Source organism: Amblyomma maculatum, chromosome 10 (genome assembly GCF_055883805.1).
Source record: "Amblyomma maculatum isolate TAMU_Amacu chromosome 10, ASM5588380v1, whole genome shotgun sequence".
NCBI classification, from domain to species: Eukaryota; Metazoa; Arthropoda; class Arachnida; order Ixodida; family Ixodidae; genus Amblyomma; species Amblyomma maculatum.
This window is the reverse complement of record NC_139353.1, coordinates 146011383-146034541: the sequence shown is the minus strand read 5'-3', so window position 1 is coordinate 146034541 and position 23159 is coordinate 146011383. Positions and strand designations below refer to the sequence as shown.

Genomic DNA, 23159 nt, shown 5'->3' with positions numbered 1-23159 from the left:
ACAGCGTATTAATGCACGCGCCACTAACTGTAAATGATTTCCCGAAACCGAGGAAAGTATAAGGGATTTCTGATGTATGTGATGTAAATATATAACGGTAAATTAGTAGTGTAATTATTCTGTTTTGCAATGCGAATAAATTTCACCGTGTGAGAGAACTTTTACACACTTGACAGAACGTACAATAATCAGCGAATTATTTTCAGTAACGTTAAAGTGCAAGCTACGAATTGCTCGCTGCGAAGACATCGTTATAAACTTCGCATGGGCGCTGGCATGTTCTATTAAGCAATTTTACAGGCTGAAAACTTCTTTATCACTAATTATTTAGCAGTAACTAAATCTTATGCGAAGTAAAATATTAGGGTTGCTTTCAAAACAAATGCCGGATATAAAACTATTCCGAAATAAATGGAAGTTATCTTATCATGCGACTATAAAAATGTATTTATTCCCGAAATAAACACTGATATTTAAGCCCGCATGAAGCTGTTTTACTCCCCTTGTCAGAAATGACGAGTTTTGTCGGAAGACAGTACCTGGACGAAAAGGGATTATAATGATTATAATAGGCTACCAGTAAAGTACATTGATCTAAGTGTATTATGTAATATTTAGGGTAACAATTAGGTGCACGGAATATGTTTCCCAAACACTGAAGCATTTTTCTAAAGCAAAATGTGCTCCCTAAACTTTTACGGATGCACAGAAGCCTTCAACAACGAAAACAAAAGAAAAGAAATGCATATTGGCCCAGGTTTAACGCATGAAAGCGGCATCGGCTATGACGGATGATTGCAGAGGCTGGTTTTGGTGTCGTTTTTTTTTTCGTTATTCACACCACATTTACCACGTGGGATTGTTTACTGTGCAGTCAAATCCCACACCAGGGGAACGCTTTTCGAAGCGGTTGTGTTTGAATCCCCCGTTCTCTAAATCAGCATTCGAGCGCCCTTACCATTGAGACACCGCGACAGAGGTTTAAAAGCAAAAAAAAAAAGTACTCACACAACTCTATCGTGCATACAGACGTCATAGTAGGCATAGAGTGGTGTGTTCAAACTGCATTCTGCTATATGAAGCAGTCTGCGGTGGCATATATGTTTTAGCAGCTGCGGTATTCCAAACAGAAACGGGAATATGCGATTTCGGAGCGTTTGCATTAACTTTTATTGACGGCAACGACCTGCTTTGCTTTGACACGGCGGTAACGACAGTACCACTTCGTTTGAGACATTGCATGTCAAAGGATCTCAAGCGCCGAAGACCGCGATGGATGATGTCCTTATAAAAGCATGACATGCTCGATACGGACAAGTGTATTTTTTTTAATGGAGCGTGGGGTTATAGACTGTTCATATTTATTTCGCAACAGGCATATAGGTACGGAAAAGCTCGCATGAACTGCGAAACAAAACACTCCTATACACGCTGTTCATGCGCGCGCGTAAATCACGGCGGACTGGCACGCGACGCGAAAACGCATCCACACTGAGTAGGTTTCGCCGCAAGCCTCAAGGTGGCGACTCTGCTCGATCTCGAGGCCAATAGGGGTAACGTGAATGCGAGGTTACTAGCAGCCTGATTCTGACATAACCGTTCCATGTGAAACGAGAGACCCAAGTTGGTAGCTGCTGCCAGCCCATCTCTCGCTTTTGTGTCACGTGAAGTGTGACGTCAAGCGCTGCGCCGTGGCTGCGACCGCACTACGCCGACCGCTTGAGTTGGTAGCCCAGCTCTCTCTAGTGTCACGGGGGGCGTGACGTCACAGCATCACGTGGGTGCGGCCGCGCCACGCTGAAGGCTCGAAACCTAGAATATTATTGCTTTCGCAATAAAACTCCGTGACCAGTTCGGCAAGTCTGTTGGCCGTCAACCTGCCGTCAACGGACCTCGCCACTCGGGCCCAGACATCTACCGAGACTTATATCACATATATTAAGACGTTCTGGCCCTGTGCCGAAAGTTTCATAGACATGACAGAATCTGATAAGGTGGGTCACATCCTCAAAGGCATAGCCGACGATGCCTTCAATCTTCTGTTGGGACTGTTCTACGGTTGACTCCGTTCAGCAGGTTTGTTGACGTTTCGAACAGGCCAAACAACGACGCATTGCACATTGCTTCGACCGGCTCCCCAACACCGCCCCTAGCTCCACGTGCGAGGATCTGCCGACCCTAAGGCACCCTTCCAACACTGAAAACGTGACTCGCATCGTGCGTCGTGAACTGGAAGTGCTCGCTCCTGCTGCATCCAACCCGCCCTCCTCGGCCAGCAACCTAGCGACAATATCTCTCATTCAAGCCGTCGTCCGTCAAGAGGTTGCCAACTTGGGCGTCCCCTGTAGCCGCACGGTGGGACACCAGAGTTCGAGCCCTGTCTCTCCCATGGTTGCCTCCGCTAAGTCCCGCAACACCTACACTCCACGCTAGCGATACCGCAATCCTGATGAGTGGCGCACCCCTGACGATAGGCCGATATGTTTCACGTGCTCGCGTATTGGTCACATCTCTCGGCATTGCCGCAGCCGCTGGTGTTCACCACCTCGACGTTTCAATTACGTTGACCGCTACTCCGACTACGGCCACTGCCGTTTCTCGCCTCGTAATGAGCCTCCCCGCACCAAGACCACTCCGCCTCCTGCGTCCAGTCGCTCTCCTTCCCCGAAAGCCCGCCGATCTCGTTCACCTCTTCTTCGCCGCAGTTCCTCACCGTTCTCCACCGGCCGCTTCACGGGAAACTAGACAATGCAGCTCCCGGAGGTGACGCTGTATTGGTACCCCGACCTGGAAATCCTCTACTGCCCATTTCTTCACCTTGTAACCTCCTCTCCCTGTTCGTGGATAGTGTTCATGCACCTGCCCTCACGGACACTGGCGTTCAAGCATCGATTATGAGCCCATCTTTTTGTCGCCGCCTCAAAAAAGTGCAGACCTCCGCCGCTGCGTCCACTGTTCGTGTTGCCGATGGCAGTACAGCTCCTGTCACTGGCGTGTGCACTGCCCGAGTCACGCTTGCCGGTCATCACATCCCTGTTTTGTTCACCGTCCTCAACCAGTGTCCTCACAATGTGATCCTCGGTCTTGACGTTTTAACAGCCCACTCTGCCCTTATCGACTGATCCATGTGGCCTTCTTCGTTTGGACCTCCCCCCTGTTTGCTCAGAAGATCCTTAGCCTTCGCTCCATCGAGTTCGCTCACCTGCCCCCCCCCCACCCCCCTACACTGCTGTATACCTACCTTTGTCACCTTTCCCCCCTGTGCCTGACGGTGACTATGTTGCTTGCCCCATCACCGAGGTCTTCCTCCACCGCAATGTCGTTCTTCCCCACCTCATCGTCCGCGTTACCCAGAATAGCGCCTACCTTCCTGTCCTGAGCTTCAGTCTGTCGCTCCAAGTCCTCCCCGAAGAAATATTCCTTGCTACCTTGTCCCCTCACACAGACTGCACCATCTCTGCTCTCACGCCTGGCCCACCCTCAAGCGTCCTGTAAACACCCGCATTGTCCACCAGCATTACAGACCTTATTTCCGCGATGATTGCCTCCGACCTCAGCCCCGAGAACGCTCTGGACCTTCAAAACCTTTTGTTGTCCTTCACCGATATTTTTGACTTTATCACCGGTATTCTCGGTCAAACATCAGTTGTGACTCACCGCATTGACACCGGCGATGCCAGACCTGTATATCAGAGGTCTCATCGTGTGTACCTTTCTGAGCGCCAAGTCATCTAGCAGGAGGTCGACGAGATGTTGGGCAACAATATCATCGAACCTTTGAACAGCCCGTCGGCATCTCCTGTCATGCTCGTTAAAAAGAAAGACGGCAGTTGGCGCTTTTGCGTCGGCTATCGACATGTGAACAAGATCCCAAAGAAGGATGTCTACCCGACGATTAGACGACGCCTTGGATTTTTACATGGAACCCGCTACTTTTCCTCCATCGACCTGCGTAGCGGCTACTGGCAAATCTTTGTCGACGAACAAGACCGCGAGAAGACAGCGTTCGTCACACTAGATGGACTTTACCAATTTAAGGTCATGCCATTTGGACTTTGCAACGCTCCTGCCATATTTGAACGGATGATGGACTCCTTACTTCGCGGCTTCAAATGGACGACTTATTTATGTTATTTGGATGACGTGATTGTTTCCTCGCCCTCGTTTGAAAGCCACCTCGTCGCCTTTCGTCCATCTTGGCACTTTTCCGCCGTGTCGGACTTTAACTGAACACAAAGAAGTGTAATTTTGGTCGCCGCGAACTTAAAGTGCTTGGTCATTTGGTGATGGCCACCGGCGTGCAACCCGATCGCGACAAAGTTCGCGCTGTTCGCGCCTTTACTTCTCGCTGTTCACCCCGTGATGTCCGCAGTTTATTAGGATTGTGTTCATATTTTGGCCGGTTTGTCCCGAACTTTCAGCTGTCGCTCGCCCTCTCACAAACCTTCTGAAGAAAGGCGTTCCTTTTTCTTGGGGACCACAGCAGACTACCGCAATCTCCAGCCTCATCGCTGTTCTCACCAATCCTCCTGTGTTGGCCCAGTTCAACCCGTCTGCCCCGACGGAACTACGCACCGACGCCAGCGGCCGCGGGATGGGTGCCATTCTTGCACAGCGACAACACGGCCAACACTGCATGATTGCGTACGCCAGCCGCCTCGTTTCTTTCGCAGAGCAGAACTATTCTATTACGGAACGGGAGTACCTGACCCTTGTTTGGGCCATTATAAAATTCCGCCCCTACTTGTTTGGCCGACCCTTCACCGACCACCACGCCTTGTGTTGGTTATCTTCCCTCAAAGATCCTGCTGACCGCCTCGGCCACTGGACACTACGGTTTCTGGAATATACATTTTCCGTTGTGTTCAAATCCGGTCGGCTCCACCAGGATGCAGACTGCCTGCCACGTTATCCCGTCGATCCCCCTTCCTCTACAGACCGTGCGTCGGGCACCTGTGTCTTCTCTATATCCGACTTTTCCCACATCGCCGACGAGCAGCGCTTGGACCCAACCCTCAGTTCTCTCATCGACCGCCTCCGCACAGACAGCCGTGACTCTTCGATCGCCCTGTTCTTCCTGCATGGAAAGACGCTGTACCGCCGCAACATGCAACCTGATAGCGCTGCGCACTTGCTGGTCGTTCCCCAACCTATGTTCTGTTGTTCTCGAACAAATGCATGACGCCCCGACAGCTGGTCATCTTGGCCTCTCACTACGACCGCGTGCGCCGGCGATTCTTCTGGCCTGGATTCTACCGCTCCGTTCAACGTTATGTAGCCGCTTGCGACCTCTGTCAACGCCGGAAGAAACCCCTTGTTCTGCCTTCTGGACACCTGCAGCCGATTGCTATCCCGACCGAGCCATTTTCTCGTGTTGGCCTTGACCTACTAGGCCCGGATCTGTGGTATTTCACGGTCTCTTGTCCCGCAGTGTGAGGTTGTGCGAAAACCTTCTGCCCCATTACACAGGTTCGTATCGTGTATTACGCCCAGTGATTGACGTGACATATGAGAAAACACCGCTCTGCCCAACGTCACCGTCCGCTATACCCACTTTCGAAAGAGTGCACGTGGCCCGCCTCAAGCCATATTATTACGCCTCTACACCGAACGCCTAACACGCACCGGTACGGTACCTTTTGCCGATAGAGATAATGTTATCGGGGAACGCGTGGACGACGAAGTGAAGTGGTCGCAGACGACGATGATGATGACCACCGAGGAGCGCATGAACGATGAAATGTTGTTTAAGAAGACAACGACGCAGACAGTGTGAAGGCTCAATGGCTCTTGAAGTCAGTGCGCCGAGTTCTGCTCCTTGCAGCGCAAATCCTACCTAATGCATCCCCATAACAATATTGTAGTGTGTGAAACTAGCAGCCGCTAGGCGGCTGCTCATCGAGAGTCTCGCGCGTGGACTCGAAGAAGTTGCCCCGTGGCGTTCGAGAAGAAGCTGAAGTCGGCTGCTGTCACTCGGTGCTCTGGACCTGCTATCCTGTGTCTGCTAGGTCAACCCCCTATTAAAAACAAACCTTCTGGTTACGGGCCTAAACGGCTACGTGACACTGGTTTAGGTGAGGCCTTGAACTGCATGTCTCGGGCCTCTCGCAGCCGCTCATCGAGTCCCAACCGGCTTCCGCTCGTGTCTACACCCGTTCATCGCTGCAGCCGTCGCCTCCGGGGTCTGGCACCGGAATTCTCTTCTATACCTGAACCGACGCCAGCTGACCAGCAGTTCGAGACTTCTGCAATGGCCCAGGCAAGTCAGCATCAGTTGCTGCTTCAGCAGCCTCGTACGCCCCCCAGTTTCCATGGCAGTACTGGGGAAGATGTCGACGATTGGATCGACCAGTTCGAGCGAGTGGCGCAATTTAATCAGTGGAGCCCGGCTCTGCGGGAAACCTTTGCCAGCCACGGCCGCCGTGATCGCGCACGCCGCCTCCTAGAAGGTCGTGTGCAACTACCTAACGAAAGCGTGGCCCAGTTCGCCGAGGACGTGACCCGTCTTTGCCGATGGGCGGATCCCGACATGACGGAATCAGCGAAGTTGCGTCACCTGATGCAGGGCGTAAAAGGACCCCTCATCGCTGGTCTGGTTCCTGGTTCGCAGTCCACCTCAACCGTCGCGGACTTCATCAATGAAGCTACCTTTATTGAGCGAGCCATGCAGCAACGATACCGGCGCACGGAGTCTGCCTGTGGTCAGCCCTTCAGCAGTGTGGCCACATTGAACGGGTCCACTGAAGATCACTCTCTGCGTGAGCTGATCCGCGAGGTAGATCGCGAGAAGCTCCTCAAGTTCAATCTTGGATCACCTGATTCGACTGCCGCGGCTGTCACCGAAGCCGTGCGTGAAGAAATCCGTCAAACATTTTTACCGCCTGAGTCACTGTCGGAGCCACGTTCTATGAACTACGCAGCGGCTCTTCGTCGGCCTGCAGGGCCTCCTGTGCAACAGCTCCGTTTCGAAGCACCGCCGCCGCCCACTTTGCAGCCACCGTTCTACCAACCCTTCTACTAGCCGCCATCCCAGCAGAGCCTCGTCCGCTCCTCAGCCACTATTCTACCAGCCTCCCTACCAGCCGCCATCCCAGCAGAGCCCTGTCATGCAGCAACCGGTTCGGAAGGCAGACGTCTGGCGCACTCCTCGTTCACGACCGCTGTGCTACCACTGCGGAGACCCCGGCCACTTGTACCGCCGTTGTCCATACCGTGAACTCGTTTTTCGGGGTTTTGCTCGTGATTCCCCGCGTCCCCGGGTCGGCGAACGCCCTCCAGAAATCGAAGAATATCTGGCAACCCGGGCAACCTCTTCGAGCGACAGTACACAGTCTTCTCCCTTGCGCTACATGTCACCCGGCCGCCATGAGTTTAATCATGTGCCGAGGCGCCATTCGCCAAGCCCACACCGGGGAAACTGAAGGTGGCGACCTCAGGGGGGCAGGTTGCTGACGAACGGAATCAATGTCCCGAATACCCTCCCGTGACGACTCAGCCCGATGCTGTAACTACGATGCCTCCGCAGCCGCATGAACCCGAAACTCCAAATCAACCTCAAGCCGATTACGTTGTCAGTGCCTACTTTTCCGTTCTCGTCGACGGACACCCAGTAACCGCTTTGGTAAACACCGGAGCAGACTTCTCAATAATAAGCAAGAATTTCGCAGACAGGCTCCCCAAGGTGAAAACTGAATGGCTGGGGCCGCAAATTAGTACTGCTGGTGGTCACCTTATGACGCCGATCGGGTGATGCACTGCCTGAGTAACCATCGCCGATTCAGCCTTTGTAGCCGTCTTTGTTATCCTGCTGCACTGCTGCAAGGACCTCATACTCGGCATGGACCTTTTACGTGAGCATGGGGCCATTATTAATGTTCCTCGCCGTACTGTCACGTTTTCGACGCCTGCAACGACGACCGCTAACTCCGAACGACGCCGCGAACCTTTACGCAACGTTGACGCGGATGTATTTATGCCGCCACGTTCGTCTGCTCTCGTCACAGTCAGGTGCGACGACCAGTCCTGTGCCCCCGGCGTTGCCGAACAGAACACAGAGTTTCTGTTACATCATGGAGTCTGTGTTGCACGCGGTATAGTTCATCTGACTAATGGTCTAGCTCACGTGCTGATTACGAACTTCGGGAACGAACGCCAACGCACCGCTAAAGGCACCACGGTAGCCTACTTTGAAGTTGTCGCAGAAGCAGCCCACGACTGCTTTGTTCTTGAGACCAACACGTCTGCCAGCTAAGCGCCCAACATCGACCCTGATGTGAATCCCGCTCTATCATCGGCAGAGGACAGACTCGTCGGACTGCTCTTTCAGTTTCAAGACTGCTTCTCATCCGCTTCCGCGGTTAAACAGACGCCCTTGACCAAGCACCGCATAATAACCGACGACCGCACCCAACCAGTCCGACAGAACCCCTACGAGTGTCACCGCGGGAACGCGAAGTCATAGCTAAACAGGTAGACGAGATGTTAAATGACGGTGTCATACAGCCATCGAGGAGTCCCTAGGCTTCGCCTGTTGTCCTCGTTAAGAAGAAAGACGGAAGTTTAAAGTTCTGTGTGGACTACCGTAAGCTCAATCAGGTCACAAAAAAGACGTCTACCCGGTGCCACGCATTGATGACTCATTAGACCGGCTGCACCACACGCGTTACTTTTCATCGCTTGATCTTAAGAGCGGTTACTGGCAGATCGAAGTCGAAGTAATTTTATGCTTATTCGTTGCCAATCTTCGGAGCGGCTGAAGCCTCTCCAAACGTGGTCTTTCGGCAGTGAAGAAGCAGTAGACGATGATCAGATGATGGTCAAAAGGAGAATTATATTTACAGAAGAAAAATAGTATACATTGGCAAACTGTAAATTACAGTAACAACAGTCACACAGACAACTGTAACTTAAAACAAAATAGACTCTCACACAGAGAAGTCACTCTACAATGGACCATTTCGGAAAGTTGCGCGCGCCCCCTACGCGACCGCCGCAAAGCAGGCTGGGAATTGTGAGCGTGGCTTGCCGGGCAGGATCCGGCGCAGGAGTGGTTCGACATGGACGTCGCGCAAAAGCAGGTAAACAAAACTTTTTTTTGGGATGCTAGCAATGCTTTTGTAGCATGCTTGCGCCGCGCAAGTGATCTTTGCATTGCCGTACAACTTTTTTTGTGGTTTTGCAGCCGACGCTACGAGCGCGAAGCGAGTATTTTCGCACGTGAGCGCTCGTGAAGCGCGCACATGTGCCAGTGTATAGTTTTAGCTATGCTTCAGAAGGCACGAGCGCGATCCTACGGCTAGCAGGCGTGTTTTGCTGGTAAGCGCGCGCTAACAGTGCATTTATTTACTGGTCGCCCGTCGCGAACCTTCAAAGTTTCTGCGGCTGTCCCGGCGGCAGGCGTAGTACGTAGCGTACGCATTCATGTTTGTTGCAACAGTGCGACATAGTCTTGTGAGAATGTACGCGCTATATTTTAGCAAAATACGTCGTTATCGCGCACTGCCCATTCAATCTTTTGGTTATAGCGTGCTATTTAGTCTACGGACGAGTCTGAAACAAGTATATCGTCGAAAGAAACGGACAGCGCATTCGTTCAATGAGTACATCTTGGAAGAAAGTAGTAGTTGAGTTGGTGCTTAGCTTGTGCGAGCGCATTTTCTTGCCTATAGTGTTGTTCGAATAGCACGCAGCAAGTGCGAAGCAGAACCAACAAGCACTGTTACATTGTGTGTAGCTGAGCATATTTTTGCGATACAAATAGTAGTTGCTGTCTGTGCCATATTCAACGAGTTTGACGGCTCGTACTATCTCGGTCGCGGTGTCCATTTGTTACTACCGTGGAGTGCAGATAGGCGCAGCCAAAATATGAACGTGCCTCGGTGGCTACAAGTAACGCGAACGCGGTCGAAAAAAACTGCGGCGGATATTTTGCTAACGTGAAAAACATGGACGCGCCAGTACCTTGTACTTGGGCGGCCTCGGAGTTTTAGTTAGCTGGTGGTTTACCGAGGCCGTCCTTGTGCAACATTCTTCACGACCGCGCGTAGTAAATGAAATGGGTTCAGCGTTGCTTTTCAAGCATGCTTGCCACAAGTAACCAAGACACAATGAATGAATACTTTATTTCAAGATCGCATTGGTGATGCCATGATCAGCTGTGTATGCTTCCATGCTCTGTTTATATGTGGAGTGCCAAAGAAAACATTTTGACACTTGCTTATACCCATGTTGCAGGTACCACTGCAAGCCATTCATAATGCACTTCCTCTCCAAGCAAGGCTACCGAAAGGGCCATGGACAAAACAGTTAAAAGACGTTCCAGATGGGTTCTCAGAGCAAGGAATCTTGGCACATCAGAATTCACGTGGTGCTCAGAAGCATACTGTAAGCGGATACAGGATGTTCAAAGCAGAGAAGGTGCACAATGTTCTTATTTGCAAGGCTGACAGATCCACTTTTCTTAAAGCAACAGTGGAGGCATCATTCTCTTTGGCAAAATTATATAACACTGCTGCTGTGCTCTCGTCAAATGGAACTGTGGACGAAGGAACCTGCAACTGCCGGGCTGGAGCTGCAGGTGTTTGTAAACATGTAGTAGCAATTCTATGGTTTGTATTAGACCTGAAGCGCTCTGGGGCAGCCTACGTGCAAGACACACAGTCGTGTACAGACAAACCCAGAGCATGGGGTACTGGGGCAAAGAAGGCCAACGTGCACACACGCGAGTTCTCAAAACTGCGTTTTGTGAAACATATGCCAATGAAAGCTGGCAGGTATGCAACTCAAGAAACCACAGTTTCTCTGACAGTAACAGAAGACCATATTAAGAGAATGTATCAGACACAGAAAAATATTTCAAACGCCATGCTATGCAAGACGCTGGAGGACAACCACTTTCAGCCCGTACAAGTGAAAAGAACACGTCAGGAGGAGGCTCTCAGCCAGATGCCAATCAGGTTGCCGGTGCAAGCCCTGTGGGTTGAGCATGTGCCAGCTGGGTACACGTTCGGCTCCTGTGAGCTTACTTTAGAAGACTCATGGGCCCTTGAGCAAGCGACTAGGATGCAGAGCGGCTCTCAACATGGAGCTTCGAGAGATCCAAGCGCCTGACTGCTTCACACTTTGGAGATGTGGTGTCACGGAAGAAGCCAGCTGATGAGAAGTTTTTTAAGAGGTTGTTCGGGTCTAGCCAGATGCAGACCAAATACATGGCTGATGGTTTAAGGAATGAAGATGCAGCCGTGCAGCGTTACATAGACAAGAAAAAGGTCCCAGTTAGGATTTACTGTTGTGGGTTGTGCGTCAACCCTGGTGTCCCTGTTCTTGGTGCAACGCCTGACCGTGTTGTAGAGCAGGGAGGAGATTTTGGTCTCCTTGAAGTTAAGACCCTCTCAGCTGCCAAGGAACGGGGTGAGGAATTAGAAAATGCTGTGAATACGGCACCCTACCTGAAGAATGGAGTTCTTAAACCAACGCACAAGTACTTTTACCAGGTCCAGGGGCAAATGGCTTTGACTGGACTCTCCTGGTGTGATTTTGTGGTTGATAATGGCACAGACTGCACTCTTCAGAGGATCACTTTTGACAGCTCGCTTTGGATTTCCAAAATGCTGCCACGTCTCCTGGAATGTCACAAGAACTACCAAGAGCACTGTGCTTGTGTGTGAATTTCAATGACTTATTTTATGTTACATTGGTCTGCAGGACAAAGATGCTCGGACTCGTAACATGCTTTGGCATGTGTTCATACTTATGTATATTTGTTTCTTAAATATCTTGTATTGCATTTTTTTCCATGAAGAAAGTGTTTTTCTGCGTAATATCGTTATGGCGATGTGCACGTTGTGCCACAACCCATTTAAATGTGTGTGCCACTAATCTGTGTGTAAAAAGTAAATGTCAAGCACCACACGTCTTGCTGCCTTGTCCTCCAAGTTCCTGTCTCTACATTTGTCGGCTACCTTCCTTGTGATTTTTCCCTTGTCCTTTGCCTGAATTTTTTTTTTTGAACCAACTTTTTTTCTCGTGTTGCTTGTCGATAAGAAAGTCGTGCTCTCTTGGCAGACAGAGGAAAGGTATTTTTTGGATTCCTTGTCCACTGTCGTTTCCTGCCACTTGATTTTCCCACCTCCATTTGCTAACCTAACCTAACTATGAAGGAGCATTTTCACATTTCAAATGTGTTTTGAATACCAGAGCATCACTCCTCATCGATAATTTTGTAATAAAAAGAAAGCGCTTAGGTTTAGCCAATAGGAGCAGTGCGACCTTTAAAGTTGAAAGTCAGGTTTGATGAAGGAGAAACACTGTGCAGCCTGATGAGGTTAAGGTTTGTGTTCATCTGTTTTGTCTTGGTATCAATGCTCATTAAGTCCGTTGGTCTGTCGGGTAAACTCCTAAGAAAAGAATGTAGCCACTGCGTAGCAACATCACGCACCTTCCTTACAGTCGTTGTAGCTTCTCCATCTGTTTTGCCAAGGTTTCATGCGACATCTGGAATTTAATTCATTTTCACTGCACGCAATTTTCTCTTGTAGCTTGACAGTTTGGTAATTGTTTTATCAACCTCACTTGTAAGGGTAAGGAGAAGCTGAACTCAGCATTGTCTGAAATGCCTTCAAGTAGTAGTGAGTTAAATTCTAAATGCTCTATTTTTTACTTCATCCAGTCATCACATTGTGAAAGCTGATTTGGTTCGACACACATCATTGCTATGTTTTGAGTCGAGCCTACGTTTTTCTGGTTTAACATCCTGTAGGCAACGAGGGACATGGGGATGGAGGGCTCCCAAACAGCTTTGACCATCGTGGATTTTTAATGTGCACATTATATTTTGCCTCCACCAAAATGGGACTTTCATGTCTGTGATTTCATCCCATGACATTGGGTCAAGCAGCCAAATTCCATAGTCGCAGAGCCATCGTGGTGGATGCTTAACTCTTTGCGGACGGAGATGACATTCTTTGGTGGTCTCGTGTCATGCCTAATAAAGACAAAACGGCAACTTCTAATGAACAGATCGGCCACTTTGATTCGGAAGATGTGGGGTCCTTCTGCTGAAGACAGATCAATTGATTTGGTACACAGGCGCTTTGATACATCTTGATCAAGGCAAGGTGCAGAAATGCTTGTATGTAAAAAGTTTTGTGCGTGATAATAGGCTTCACATGGTTTCATCTGGTCTGGAGCCCTTGACAACTGTGTGCCCATAGCGGAAGTATGGAATGTAAAAATCGTTTCTCACTTTGTGTGCTGCTGTGTCTAAAGAAAGGAGGACTGAGATTTGGACTGCTGAACCATGTTTACACTGACCCTGTGCTTCCTTTACCTTTTTTTTTGTTACTTTCTATTGGCGGCATCCTTCTCCCCTTGTACTGAAAACCTAAATAGAAAGAAGGGAAAGCTGTCGAGGCTTTGGATTTAACGTCTAGAAATGCGAGTGTCAAAACCACTGCCAAACAATGTGCCCCTCTACTGTGGAGGTAGACGCATCTTGTCTGTCTGCGTTTTGGTGCGAGTCGTCCTATGCTTCATTTGTTTTGGTGTCCCCGACGCTTTTTTTCTTGTCATTTGTACGAGCTAGAATTCATGAGTGTGACTCTGTATAGGTTCTGCTACCTGATCCTATGAAGTTCATGTGCCTGCATGTTAAATCCTTCCTGCTACACTTTCTGGATGTCAGGACACACGCACTGATTGATGTGTTGCTGTCTAGCAGGTTCGCGTGTGGTTAATTTGGGCAAACTACCGACTTGATGATAGTCATTTATATTTGAAATATGATGTTTAATTCTGTTCACACCATGTTTTCTCATGGTTACTTTCATCTTCTATATAAAATCAAAGAAGAATTTGCAAATGCGGCGGTTAGTTGCTAGTTGGCATACACAGGTTCAGTATGTCTACTTGCTGTGTAGCTGTGATTGAGAGTTGTGTGCAAGTTCTTGCTTGTGTACTGCAATCATTGCTGTGCAAGCGAAATCTGTGAACATTTTGATTTTGTGTCTGGCGTAGTATTTGTACTTTTTAGGATGACTTGTTGCCGTAAGAAAGGTAATTCTTGTGCAAGGTTTTACTATGTACTTGCAAGCTGATGTATATGCTTCGATGCAAAATGAGTGTATTGAGATCATTAATTTAACAGTTTGTTTTTGCTTCATCATTATTGCTCATTTGGAACCAGCACTTCATTCGATGCAAAATGAGTGTATTGAGATCATTAATTTAACAGTTTGTTTTTGCTTCATCATTATTGCTCATTTGGAACCAGCACTTCAGAAACATATGAAAGTCCTTCTTTCTTCCTTGCAGAAATACGTTCTTTGGGAGGTGCACAGTTTATATGCTCATATTGGTTGCTTGGCTTTCTTCATTTCTGCACTTAAGGCGTCAAGACAGTTTTGCGTACTTCTTTTTTGTTATTGTATTTTGTAAGACTGCCACATTACATACTATATATTCTTGATTCAAAGCAACATTTTGTTTTTTAAACGTAATAGGTAGGAAAAAAACTCCCATGTGCGCATAAAAGTAGCCAAATTACAAGCGAGTGCTCGGTAGGTGCTGCATCTAAAATTTTACATTCAAAATGGAAGCAGTATCCTGGAAGATGCATGCACTCTTGTTCTCCAAACTGTCATTTAGCTGTGCATCCTCTTCTGTGATTAATGGACTCCACTACACTTTTGAACCAATTTCATTGACCCACCATCTAATTGTAGGGAATTCAAAGCACCAAAAAGAATGATCATGGCATAACCCAATAACCTCTCAAACCAAACCAGAGCTCAGCACCGTAGTGAGGCTAGTAGGAAAGCCTAACTACTAATTGTTAAGAACACAAATACCTCTTGCATAATGTCACGCATTGCAATGTTTTGTTCATTTTTTCACACCAACGGAGTTGCTTGAGATTTTGATAATTGAAGTTATTTATTTCGTTACACTTATGTTTGAACAAGACTGTATTAAAAAAATTTTTCTGCAACGTGCTTATACATAGAGATGCATTGCTTAGCATGCTTTTGTGTTATGCTCTTAAAATATATTGGCACAAGATGTTTAAGTGAGCTGTGCAATACAAGAGCCTTTCTTTGTAAGAAAGCCTTTTATTTATTTATTTATTTATTCATATACCCTCAGGGCCCGAAGGCATTAAAGAGGGGAGTGGGAAAGATACATTGGTACAGGGTACAGTGCAGCATAAAGCATCATAGGAGAAACAATAACACGGCGAAAAGTGATCAAAAAAAAAAAAAGTATTGGCGGAAAAAAAAAGAGAAAAGCAGGTGAGACAAAAAAAAATCATTTCCGACAGTCAACAATGTCACCGAAAACGAACAAAAACATTTGACTACCATTTATAAATATAGATTACATACGGCAGTCTTAAAAGAATTTGGGTCCGTAATATCAGCAATGTGCCTAGGAAGGTGGTTCCAACTGACAGAAGTGTTTGGAACGAAAGAACAAGAGGTGTGTTTAGTACGACATGACGGAACACCTACTTTGTGAAGATGATCAATGCGACCTGAAACATATGTGGGGGTAGTTAGTAGCCGGCTCTTAAGGGCAGGATTGTGGTAATAGATTTTGTGAAATAGACATAAGCGGGAAATATTTCTGCGTAGTGAAAGCGGTGGCAATGATAATGTTGTTTTCATAACGGTAACACTGGAGTTACGGTTATAGTTGGAAAGTATAAAACGTGACGCGCGGTTTTGAACAGATTCGATTTCAGATTCTAGAGATGCAAGGCCAGGGGACGAACAAGGGTTTTATAAAGAAGCAGTTTTATTGAACTAAAAGAAAGGTTAAAGTTTCGGCGCAGGTACCCCAACATGCGGTTAGCATTGTTAGTAATAGATTCCACATGCAGATTCCAAGAAAGATTAGAAGTTATGTGCACACCAAGGTATCTATACGAAGACACAGTTTCAAGAGGAGTATTATTGAGGTTGTAATTAGCTACTTCATTGTTACGACGAGAAATACGCATATGTTTGCACTTGTTAATGTTAAGCTTCATGTGCCATAATTTACACCACTCTGAAACTTGGTTAATATCAGACTGAAGAACAGAAATGTCAGAGTCACTGTTAATTTCACGGTAAATTACACAATCGTCAGCAAAGAGACACACAGAAGAAGCAATGGTGTTAGGCAAATCATTAATATAAATTAGAAAAAGTAGGGGCCCTGGTACGGAGCCCTGGGGAATGCCTGCGCCCACTGGAGAGGAACGAGAGTTCCATTTATTTGCTGTCACGTATTGAGAACGGTTAGTGAGGAAAGACTCAAGCCACGAAACGATGCTAGGGTCGAGTTTGAGGTTACTTAATTTGAAAAGTAGTAATTGGTGAGAAACTTTATCGAAAGCTTTGGAGAAATCGAGGAATATACAGCCTGCTATGGAACCCCGGTCAAGAATGAAATGAAGGTCTTGTGACAAGCATAGAAGCTGAGTCTCGCATGAGAATGTTTTACGAAACCCGTGGTGGGAATGACTGAAGAACGAATTTGATTCAAGAAAATTGGCGAGATGAGAGCAGATGACATGTTCCATGATCTTACATGGGATGCTAGTAAGTGAAATGGGTCGGTAGTTATTAGGAGAATGTTTGTCCCCAGACTTGTGCAGGGGAACCACCTTGCCCACCTTCCAGTCACTAGGAACACAGCTACAGTCACAAGCACATGGGCAGCTACATACTTCACATTGGTCTCTGTAAGGAAACCGCAATGAAAGTTGCAAGCAAAATCTTTGCAAAGTGACAAGTGTGTTGTCCGTATTGTAGATACTCTTGCACTCGGTACGACTTGTAACATATGTGAAGTGAACCAATGAAGGCTTATGCTTTACAGTAAATCAATGTGCCGTCATAGACAGTGCCCAAGGTGCAGATTCAGCATACTTAATCTCTGCTTTGAGGGGTTAATGCACAAGTTTCGAGTAGCACTGAGCTCGCACTTCTTTGACGACAAGCTCAAATCTGTTGCATCTCGGGTATTGTAGCTGATATAAGTTCTTTCTGAAGGATTCCATGCAAGACATTACATGAGAGTTGGTAATAAAGCTTTCAAATTTCAGTGCCATGAAATACTCGCATACATGTACAAATTTTTTACATATACAGTACACATATATACAATACATATCACTTTTTTTTAAAATGAGTACATCACTAACACATGTAAAAATGACAAAGTGAAATTCACTTTACAGATTTCATTCCAAAAAGTTAGGAAAGACAATCTGTCGTAGAAAAGACAATGGCTGCAAACACCAACTTTCCATCTTGTCTGTGTAGATCAGCAATGAGACTGGTGATTTCGTTTCCAGTCATGACTTGGATATAGTACTGCCACAATCTATGCTCAAATCATTTGCACAACACCGACAGAGAAATAAGGCGTTGCAGCTCTATATAGCCTGTACATTGACTTCAGATTTACTTCAGCAGAGAAAGAAAGGCTCCTCTAGTCTGCTGTACATGAAATAGTGTAATTCAGTGCAAGTTCGATGCCTTGCACTGCAGCAGGGATTCTCAAACTGCATTTTGGGGAACTCTAGGGGTTCTTGGAACAGTTCCTAGAATCCCCAAGCACCTATGTTCATGCATGTCTTCATCCACTTTAGCCAGTTATTTTGGGACTAATGCTGTAGCTGCTTACAGCTATCTCACTATACAGTCAGTCATAACAGAATTTAAGTACTTGTTCATGTGCTGCGCAGCTTGCATACCCCTTTTACATATGTCGGCCAGCACCTTTTCAAGCCTCAGCCGCAGCGGTCGAATTTCGATGGAGGCAAAATTTTAGAGGCCAGTGTACAGTGCGATGTCAGTGCACGTTAAAGAACCTAAGGTGATCGAAATTTCCTGAGCCCTTCACTACGGCGTCTCTCATAGCCTGAGTCGCTTTCGGACGTTAATCCCCCATAAAACAAATATTTTCAAGACAGGCTCCGTGACCAAAGCTGGCCAGAACACAAATGAAACATGTTAGAAGCCGACTGCATTTTAGCGAAATGATTTGGTCTTCAAATGAGAAGGCTAAAGAGTTTGAGCACCCCTGCATTACAGTAGATCATGCATAACATACAAAACATTAAGAACACTACCATCGCTCATCGGTTTAGAATGGGCTCATGCATGAAATTATTGAGATAACAACAAATTTTCCATATCTTGTTCAGCTTCTCTGCCATAACATTAGGAAAGACAGCACGGAGTATTCTGAAGTTTTTAACTTCCCTGATGACACGCTCAACATGAATTCGCAAACTCGCTATCTGCCGTGTTGCTATCTCATCTGCCAGTGACAACTGCGAGCGGCCATTCAACATAGGTGGCATGTTTAATTCGACTCCAAGCTGACGGAGGTCATCTTCAATGAGGAATCCTCTATCCGCCATTACGCTGTCCCCTTCCTCGAGCAACTCATAGAGGCCACTGTGTCTCGTGATTTCTCGATCGGAAAGTCTCCCAGGTGCAAGATTTGACACGAAAGAAACGAAGCCGTTTGGAGTGATGCCAATGAGTCCTTTTGCAGTGTTGTGTCCTTTGTACGAGCTGAAAGTGTCGCTTTGCGTACTGTAATCAGACGGGTTCTCGATAAAAATTTCTGTGCAGTCCAGTACAATGCGTGTCGATGGGTACAATTCTTTAAAATTGTCTGGCATGAACATGTCCACTGTGTTACGGGATGGCCACATTGGTATCTGGATTAACATTTCAAACAAAAAATTTACCCAAAATGTGAACATTGCACTCACGGTTGACACAGACACTTTCAGGCGATATGCCAAATCCTGCTCCAGTAACCCAACCCGGAGCCTGCAAAGCACTGCAATGACCTGTTCTTTCATTTTCAGTGCTGGTGGCCTGCCAGCACCTGTTTTCAGTGTCTGGTACATGCCTTCAACATGTTCCAGAAACGCATCAAATTTTTCAAAGGAGTTAAACCCTGTATAAAACACTAGTCGCTTTTGATCTGAAACAAAACCGTGAACTTTTGAGACAAGGTTTTTTGTTTTTAGCTTCTCTTTAAGCGCCTCAACTTTCACATGGTGCAACTGAGCCTCCAGATCCTCAACCGTTTTCTGGAGCACAGATTTCTCTTTTCGAAGCAAGTTATTTTCATGCTCCAGTTTTCCACATACTTCGAGAAGGTGGTTGACTTTCCTTAGTGCGGCAGCAGATGCTGTGTCTGGAGGCCCCATGGAGTATGAATGCTCGGAACCTAGAAAATAAAAACTGTTTATTGATTTGCGAACAGTTAGGCCGTGCTTTAATACAGATTTCAGGGCTTGAAATAGTCACTTCAGCCCACAATGTGTGTTCTGAACCCTTGCTCTCAGCTTACACTGATATACAGACAACAAAGAACTAGGATGACAAAGCCATAGAGCCCAACTCTCTTTCACTCCACTGATCCACCTGTGCAAGCAGCTTACCAACCAGCATGGAACCATAGGTTTCATGCACCCAGCACATCAGCCAAATCTACACTGTATATGCATTTGGATAGCCTGACTTTTGTGTCATTTTTACAAGCTGTGGTGAAGGGAATAATGTCGCGGTGAAAGAAATGAAATGGGTAAGTTTCACAATGCGTGCACTGGTGGAAGAGGTACCGCGTTTATCAGAAAACTCGCTGAAGTAATAACACATGCACGGTACAAATCACTGATGACATGTCACAGAATACATGAGGTTATGCAACTCATAACATGTAGACTTCCCATGGCTAGCTGCAAAAGCTTGCGAAAAACTGGCTTCGCGGGAAAAAAGTTTGGTCCATTTATTAATATACCGGTCGCCACAGCACCCGTGGACCTCACAATGAGTGGGCGCGATAGGGGTCCGTTAAATGCGAAAAATAAGTTTTCATAGTGGAATGGAGAAAGTGAGAATTTTGAACCATCACTAACCTGTTTCCGTGCGAGACGAAGCCGGTGCACCGAAGGTCAGCTGGGTGGGCTCCTGGGAAACTACGTCGCTCTCTGCGTACAAACGCTTTGATGAAAATGCGAACACACAAAATCGAAGCCTCAGAAAAAATATGGCACAGTTAAAGCGTCTCTTACGTTGATCGCATTGGGGCACGTCAACTACGTAGCCGATCTCCAACTCGTTCAGGACGAGCACAGGGCTGGCAGAGGCAGTTTGGGAGCTCGTCTTCTTGCGTTTCGCGACTGGAAGAGATTTGGCAGTAATGATAATATGCGATAACCGCCTGAATATATATATTTACCGGTATTAAAGGAAGGAGATAGTTGACTGATGACTTTATGAGGGAAAATTGTCGGCAACCGGTCCATATAGCCACGGCGTCCACTTGCGTTGAAGTGAGCTCCGCAGATCCGGTGGTGCTTAGAAGGTTGCCACAAAGAGAAGCGACCAGCACTTCCCTGGCGGTTGATTCTTCTCACCCACTCCTTTTTTTCTTTTTCATTTGCAGGGAACGCGTGAAATGAAACGTTCTTGTCTTTCAGCGTGTTGTTGTCGCAGCCAGGCACACAACAAGTCTGACCACCGCCTCGGCACTTCGACGACATCGCGCGCAGTAGTGGCAGCGGCCACTAAGTAACCCACAGGCACGTAACACTTTATATAACGCACCTGCAACCGCCCACCACCAAAAAATACACGAAATCTTAAAGCAATCGAAGCACGTACACACACACACCGCAGCTATGCGAACGCAGGAGGCAGGAAAGACGGGCGGTCGGTCGGCGTTCGCTCACTTTTCCCATAATGCGTCGCGCGCCCGCTAGGTTTTTTCGCGGCGCTGCGATTTCCGAAATGGTGCATTGCCCTTACGTTTCTACCGAGCATTTCGGTTAAAGCTTAGGGACTCTAAATACGTGCTAAGCACGGAGCCTCAATCTTGACTGCCAAACATGGTTCGAGGACCGCTTTTTGATGACAAACATCAACAAAGACCCCAGGGCGGTCACCTTAGGTGATCCGCCCCGAAAATAAAGCAGACAAATTATTGAAAAACATGCCACAACCCCAGTGGGTTGGGAATAATCTTGGACCCAGGTCCTGAATTACGCCAAATAAAAATACAACATTCAAAACACACACTCTCTCCACTCGCTGGTCCCGAAACCCTCTCACACGGCGCCTGTCTTTCCCTCCTCTCCCCGGCGTGTTCGCGACGCGACCTTGCAGCTAACGCCTTTGTGAAAGAAACGCCGCGGGGGATCTGGAGACTAGGCCTCCCAGCCGTCCCATTCGAGGAAAGGGGGGGGGGGGGGCGGCACTGTCCCAGAGCAGTGTACAGTCGCCGTTGCTCGGACCCGATGTCTCGCGACACAGCGGGAGCCCGCTGGGCTGATTCGCTACTCGGGAGGGCCAAGGGTCGCGCCTATTGTCGCCTTCTGCACGACATTTAATGAGCGCTTGTGGCAGTGCAAAAGGCTTCATTAACGGCGTCTCCCTGCACCCATGCTTGGCGCCACGGCGGGAGATCGCTGGACGAGCCGGCCGTAAAGTGGTTCGCAGAAGCGTGCCGCTGTTGTTCCCGGCTGATAAGGACGCGTCTGCCGTTCGCTTCTTGCCGACGCCTCGGGGCGAAGGGACGAAACAAACCAAGCCTCCCGCGCGCCCCGCGGGGCGCATTCAGCGCCCAAGAAGAAAACAAACAGCGCACAAGAAGAGAACAAAATAAACAACAGCGCTCGCTCCTTGTCCTCGGCGTGTGGGGGGTTCGACCGCCAGCTCGACTTCACGTGCGAGCCGCTTTTCACTGCGGCCTTACGGTCGATGAACGTGATCGCGAGAAGACATCGTTTGTCACTCCCGATGGACTTTATGAATTCAAAGTCCTACCTTTCGGATTGTGCTCCGCTCCAGCGAAATTTCAGCGAATGATGGACGCAGTTCTATCTGGAGTTAAATTTCAGATGTGTCTAGTCTGCCTGGACGACGTTGTTGTGTTTTCACCAACGTTCGAGGAACACCTACAACGTCTCTCCGCTGTGCTACGGGCTATCAGATCTGCCGGACTCATGAGAATACCACAAAAGTGTCACATTGGCTATGAAGAGCTCCTGTTCTTGGGCCACGTCGTCAGCCACCGAGGAGTTCGTCCCGATCCCGCTAAAACAACAGCCGTCACCAAATTGCCTACTCCATGTAACAAGAAGAGAGTTCGCCGTTTCTTGGGCCTCTGCACCTATTACCGCAGGTTTATTGACAGCTTTTCACGCATCGCCGCTCCGTTGACACGTCTCAAACGGGATGATGTCACCTTCACCTGGACGGACGAACAGCAAAAGGCATTCGACGAGTTACGGCACCGCTTGCAGACAACACCTGTGCTTGCCCATTTCGATGCGAATGCCGGGACTCTGATCCACACAGATGCCAGCAACGTGGGTCTAGGCGCTGTACTCGTCCAGTGGCAAGACGGTGCCGAGCGAGGTATCGCATACGCCAGCCGGACTTTGTCCCGTGCCGAATCGAAATATTCCACCACCGAAAAAGAATGTCTGGCTGTTGTATGGGCGGTGATGAAATTTCGATCCTATCTTTATGGCCCGCACTTTCGGGTTGTGAGTGACCACCATTTTCTGTGCTGGTTAACAAACTTGCGAGACCCCTCCGGACGCCTTGCATGATGGAGTTTACGGCTACAGGAGTTCGACATGACCATCGTGTATAAGTCTGGACGTCAGCACGACGACGCTGACTGCTTGCCCCGTTCACCTGTCGAGGCTGCGCGGGAAGACGAAGAACCAGACTTACCCCTTATCGCAGCCGTCGACGCGCTAACTGTTTCGCAGCAGCAACGTGACGACCCGAATCTCGCACCACTTATTGATTTTCTGGAAGCGCGCACTACAGACGTTCCCCGTCTCTTCGCCAGAACGCATTTATCGTTTTGAATGCGAAACAATGTTTTATACGAGATCAACTTCGCTCCGACGGGAAGAGATTACCTCCTCGTCATACCAGAGTCTCTTCGCGAAGAAATCTTACAGGCATGGCATTCTCTTCGCGAAGAAATCTTACAGGCATGTCATGACGAGCCCACCGCGGGTCACCTGGCGTATGCTCGTACTCTGGCCCGAATTAAGAAAAGTTATTACTGGCCAAACCTTGCGGCCGCAGTACGGCATTACATGAGAACATGACGGAAAACAC

At 48.0% G+C, this 23159-nt stretch overlaps 1 protein-coding gene, 1 long non-coding RNA gene and 1 pseudogene across 2 annotated transcripts; 1 reads left to right on the top strand and 2 right to left on the bottom strand.

Moving 5' to 3' along the window:
- The first annotated feature begins 8945 nt into the window (after nt 1-8945).
- LOC146177663 (uncharacterized) lies at nt 8946-12009 on the top strand (annotated as a pseudogene).
- Nucleotides 12010-15774: 3765 nt separating this feature from the next.
- On the bottom strand, nt 15775-19232 carry LOC146177662 (uncharacterized). The gene has a single exon (XM_084580528.1). It carries the CDS (start codon nt 19220-19222, stop codon nt 18128-18130), a length of 1095 nt encoding a protein of 364 aa, XP_084436654.1. The 5' UTR covers nt 19223-19232; the 3' UTR covers nt 15775-18127.
- A 30-nt stretch (nt 19233-19262) lies between these two features.
- Nucleotides 19263-20813, bottom strand: LOC146177661 (uncharacterized). The gene is made up of 3 exons (XR_014701058.1): nt 20257-20813; nt 20090-20197; nt 19263-20005 (listed from the first exon to the last, which is right to left on the bottom strand). It is a non-coding gene; the product is annotated as an uncharacterized LOC146177661 (long non-coding RNA).
- Nucleotides 20814-23159: the final 2346 nt, after the last annotated feature.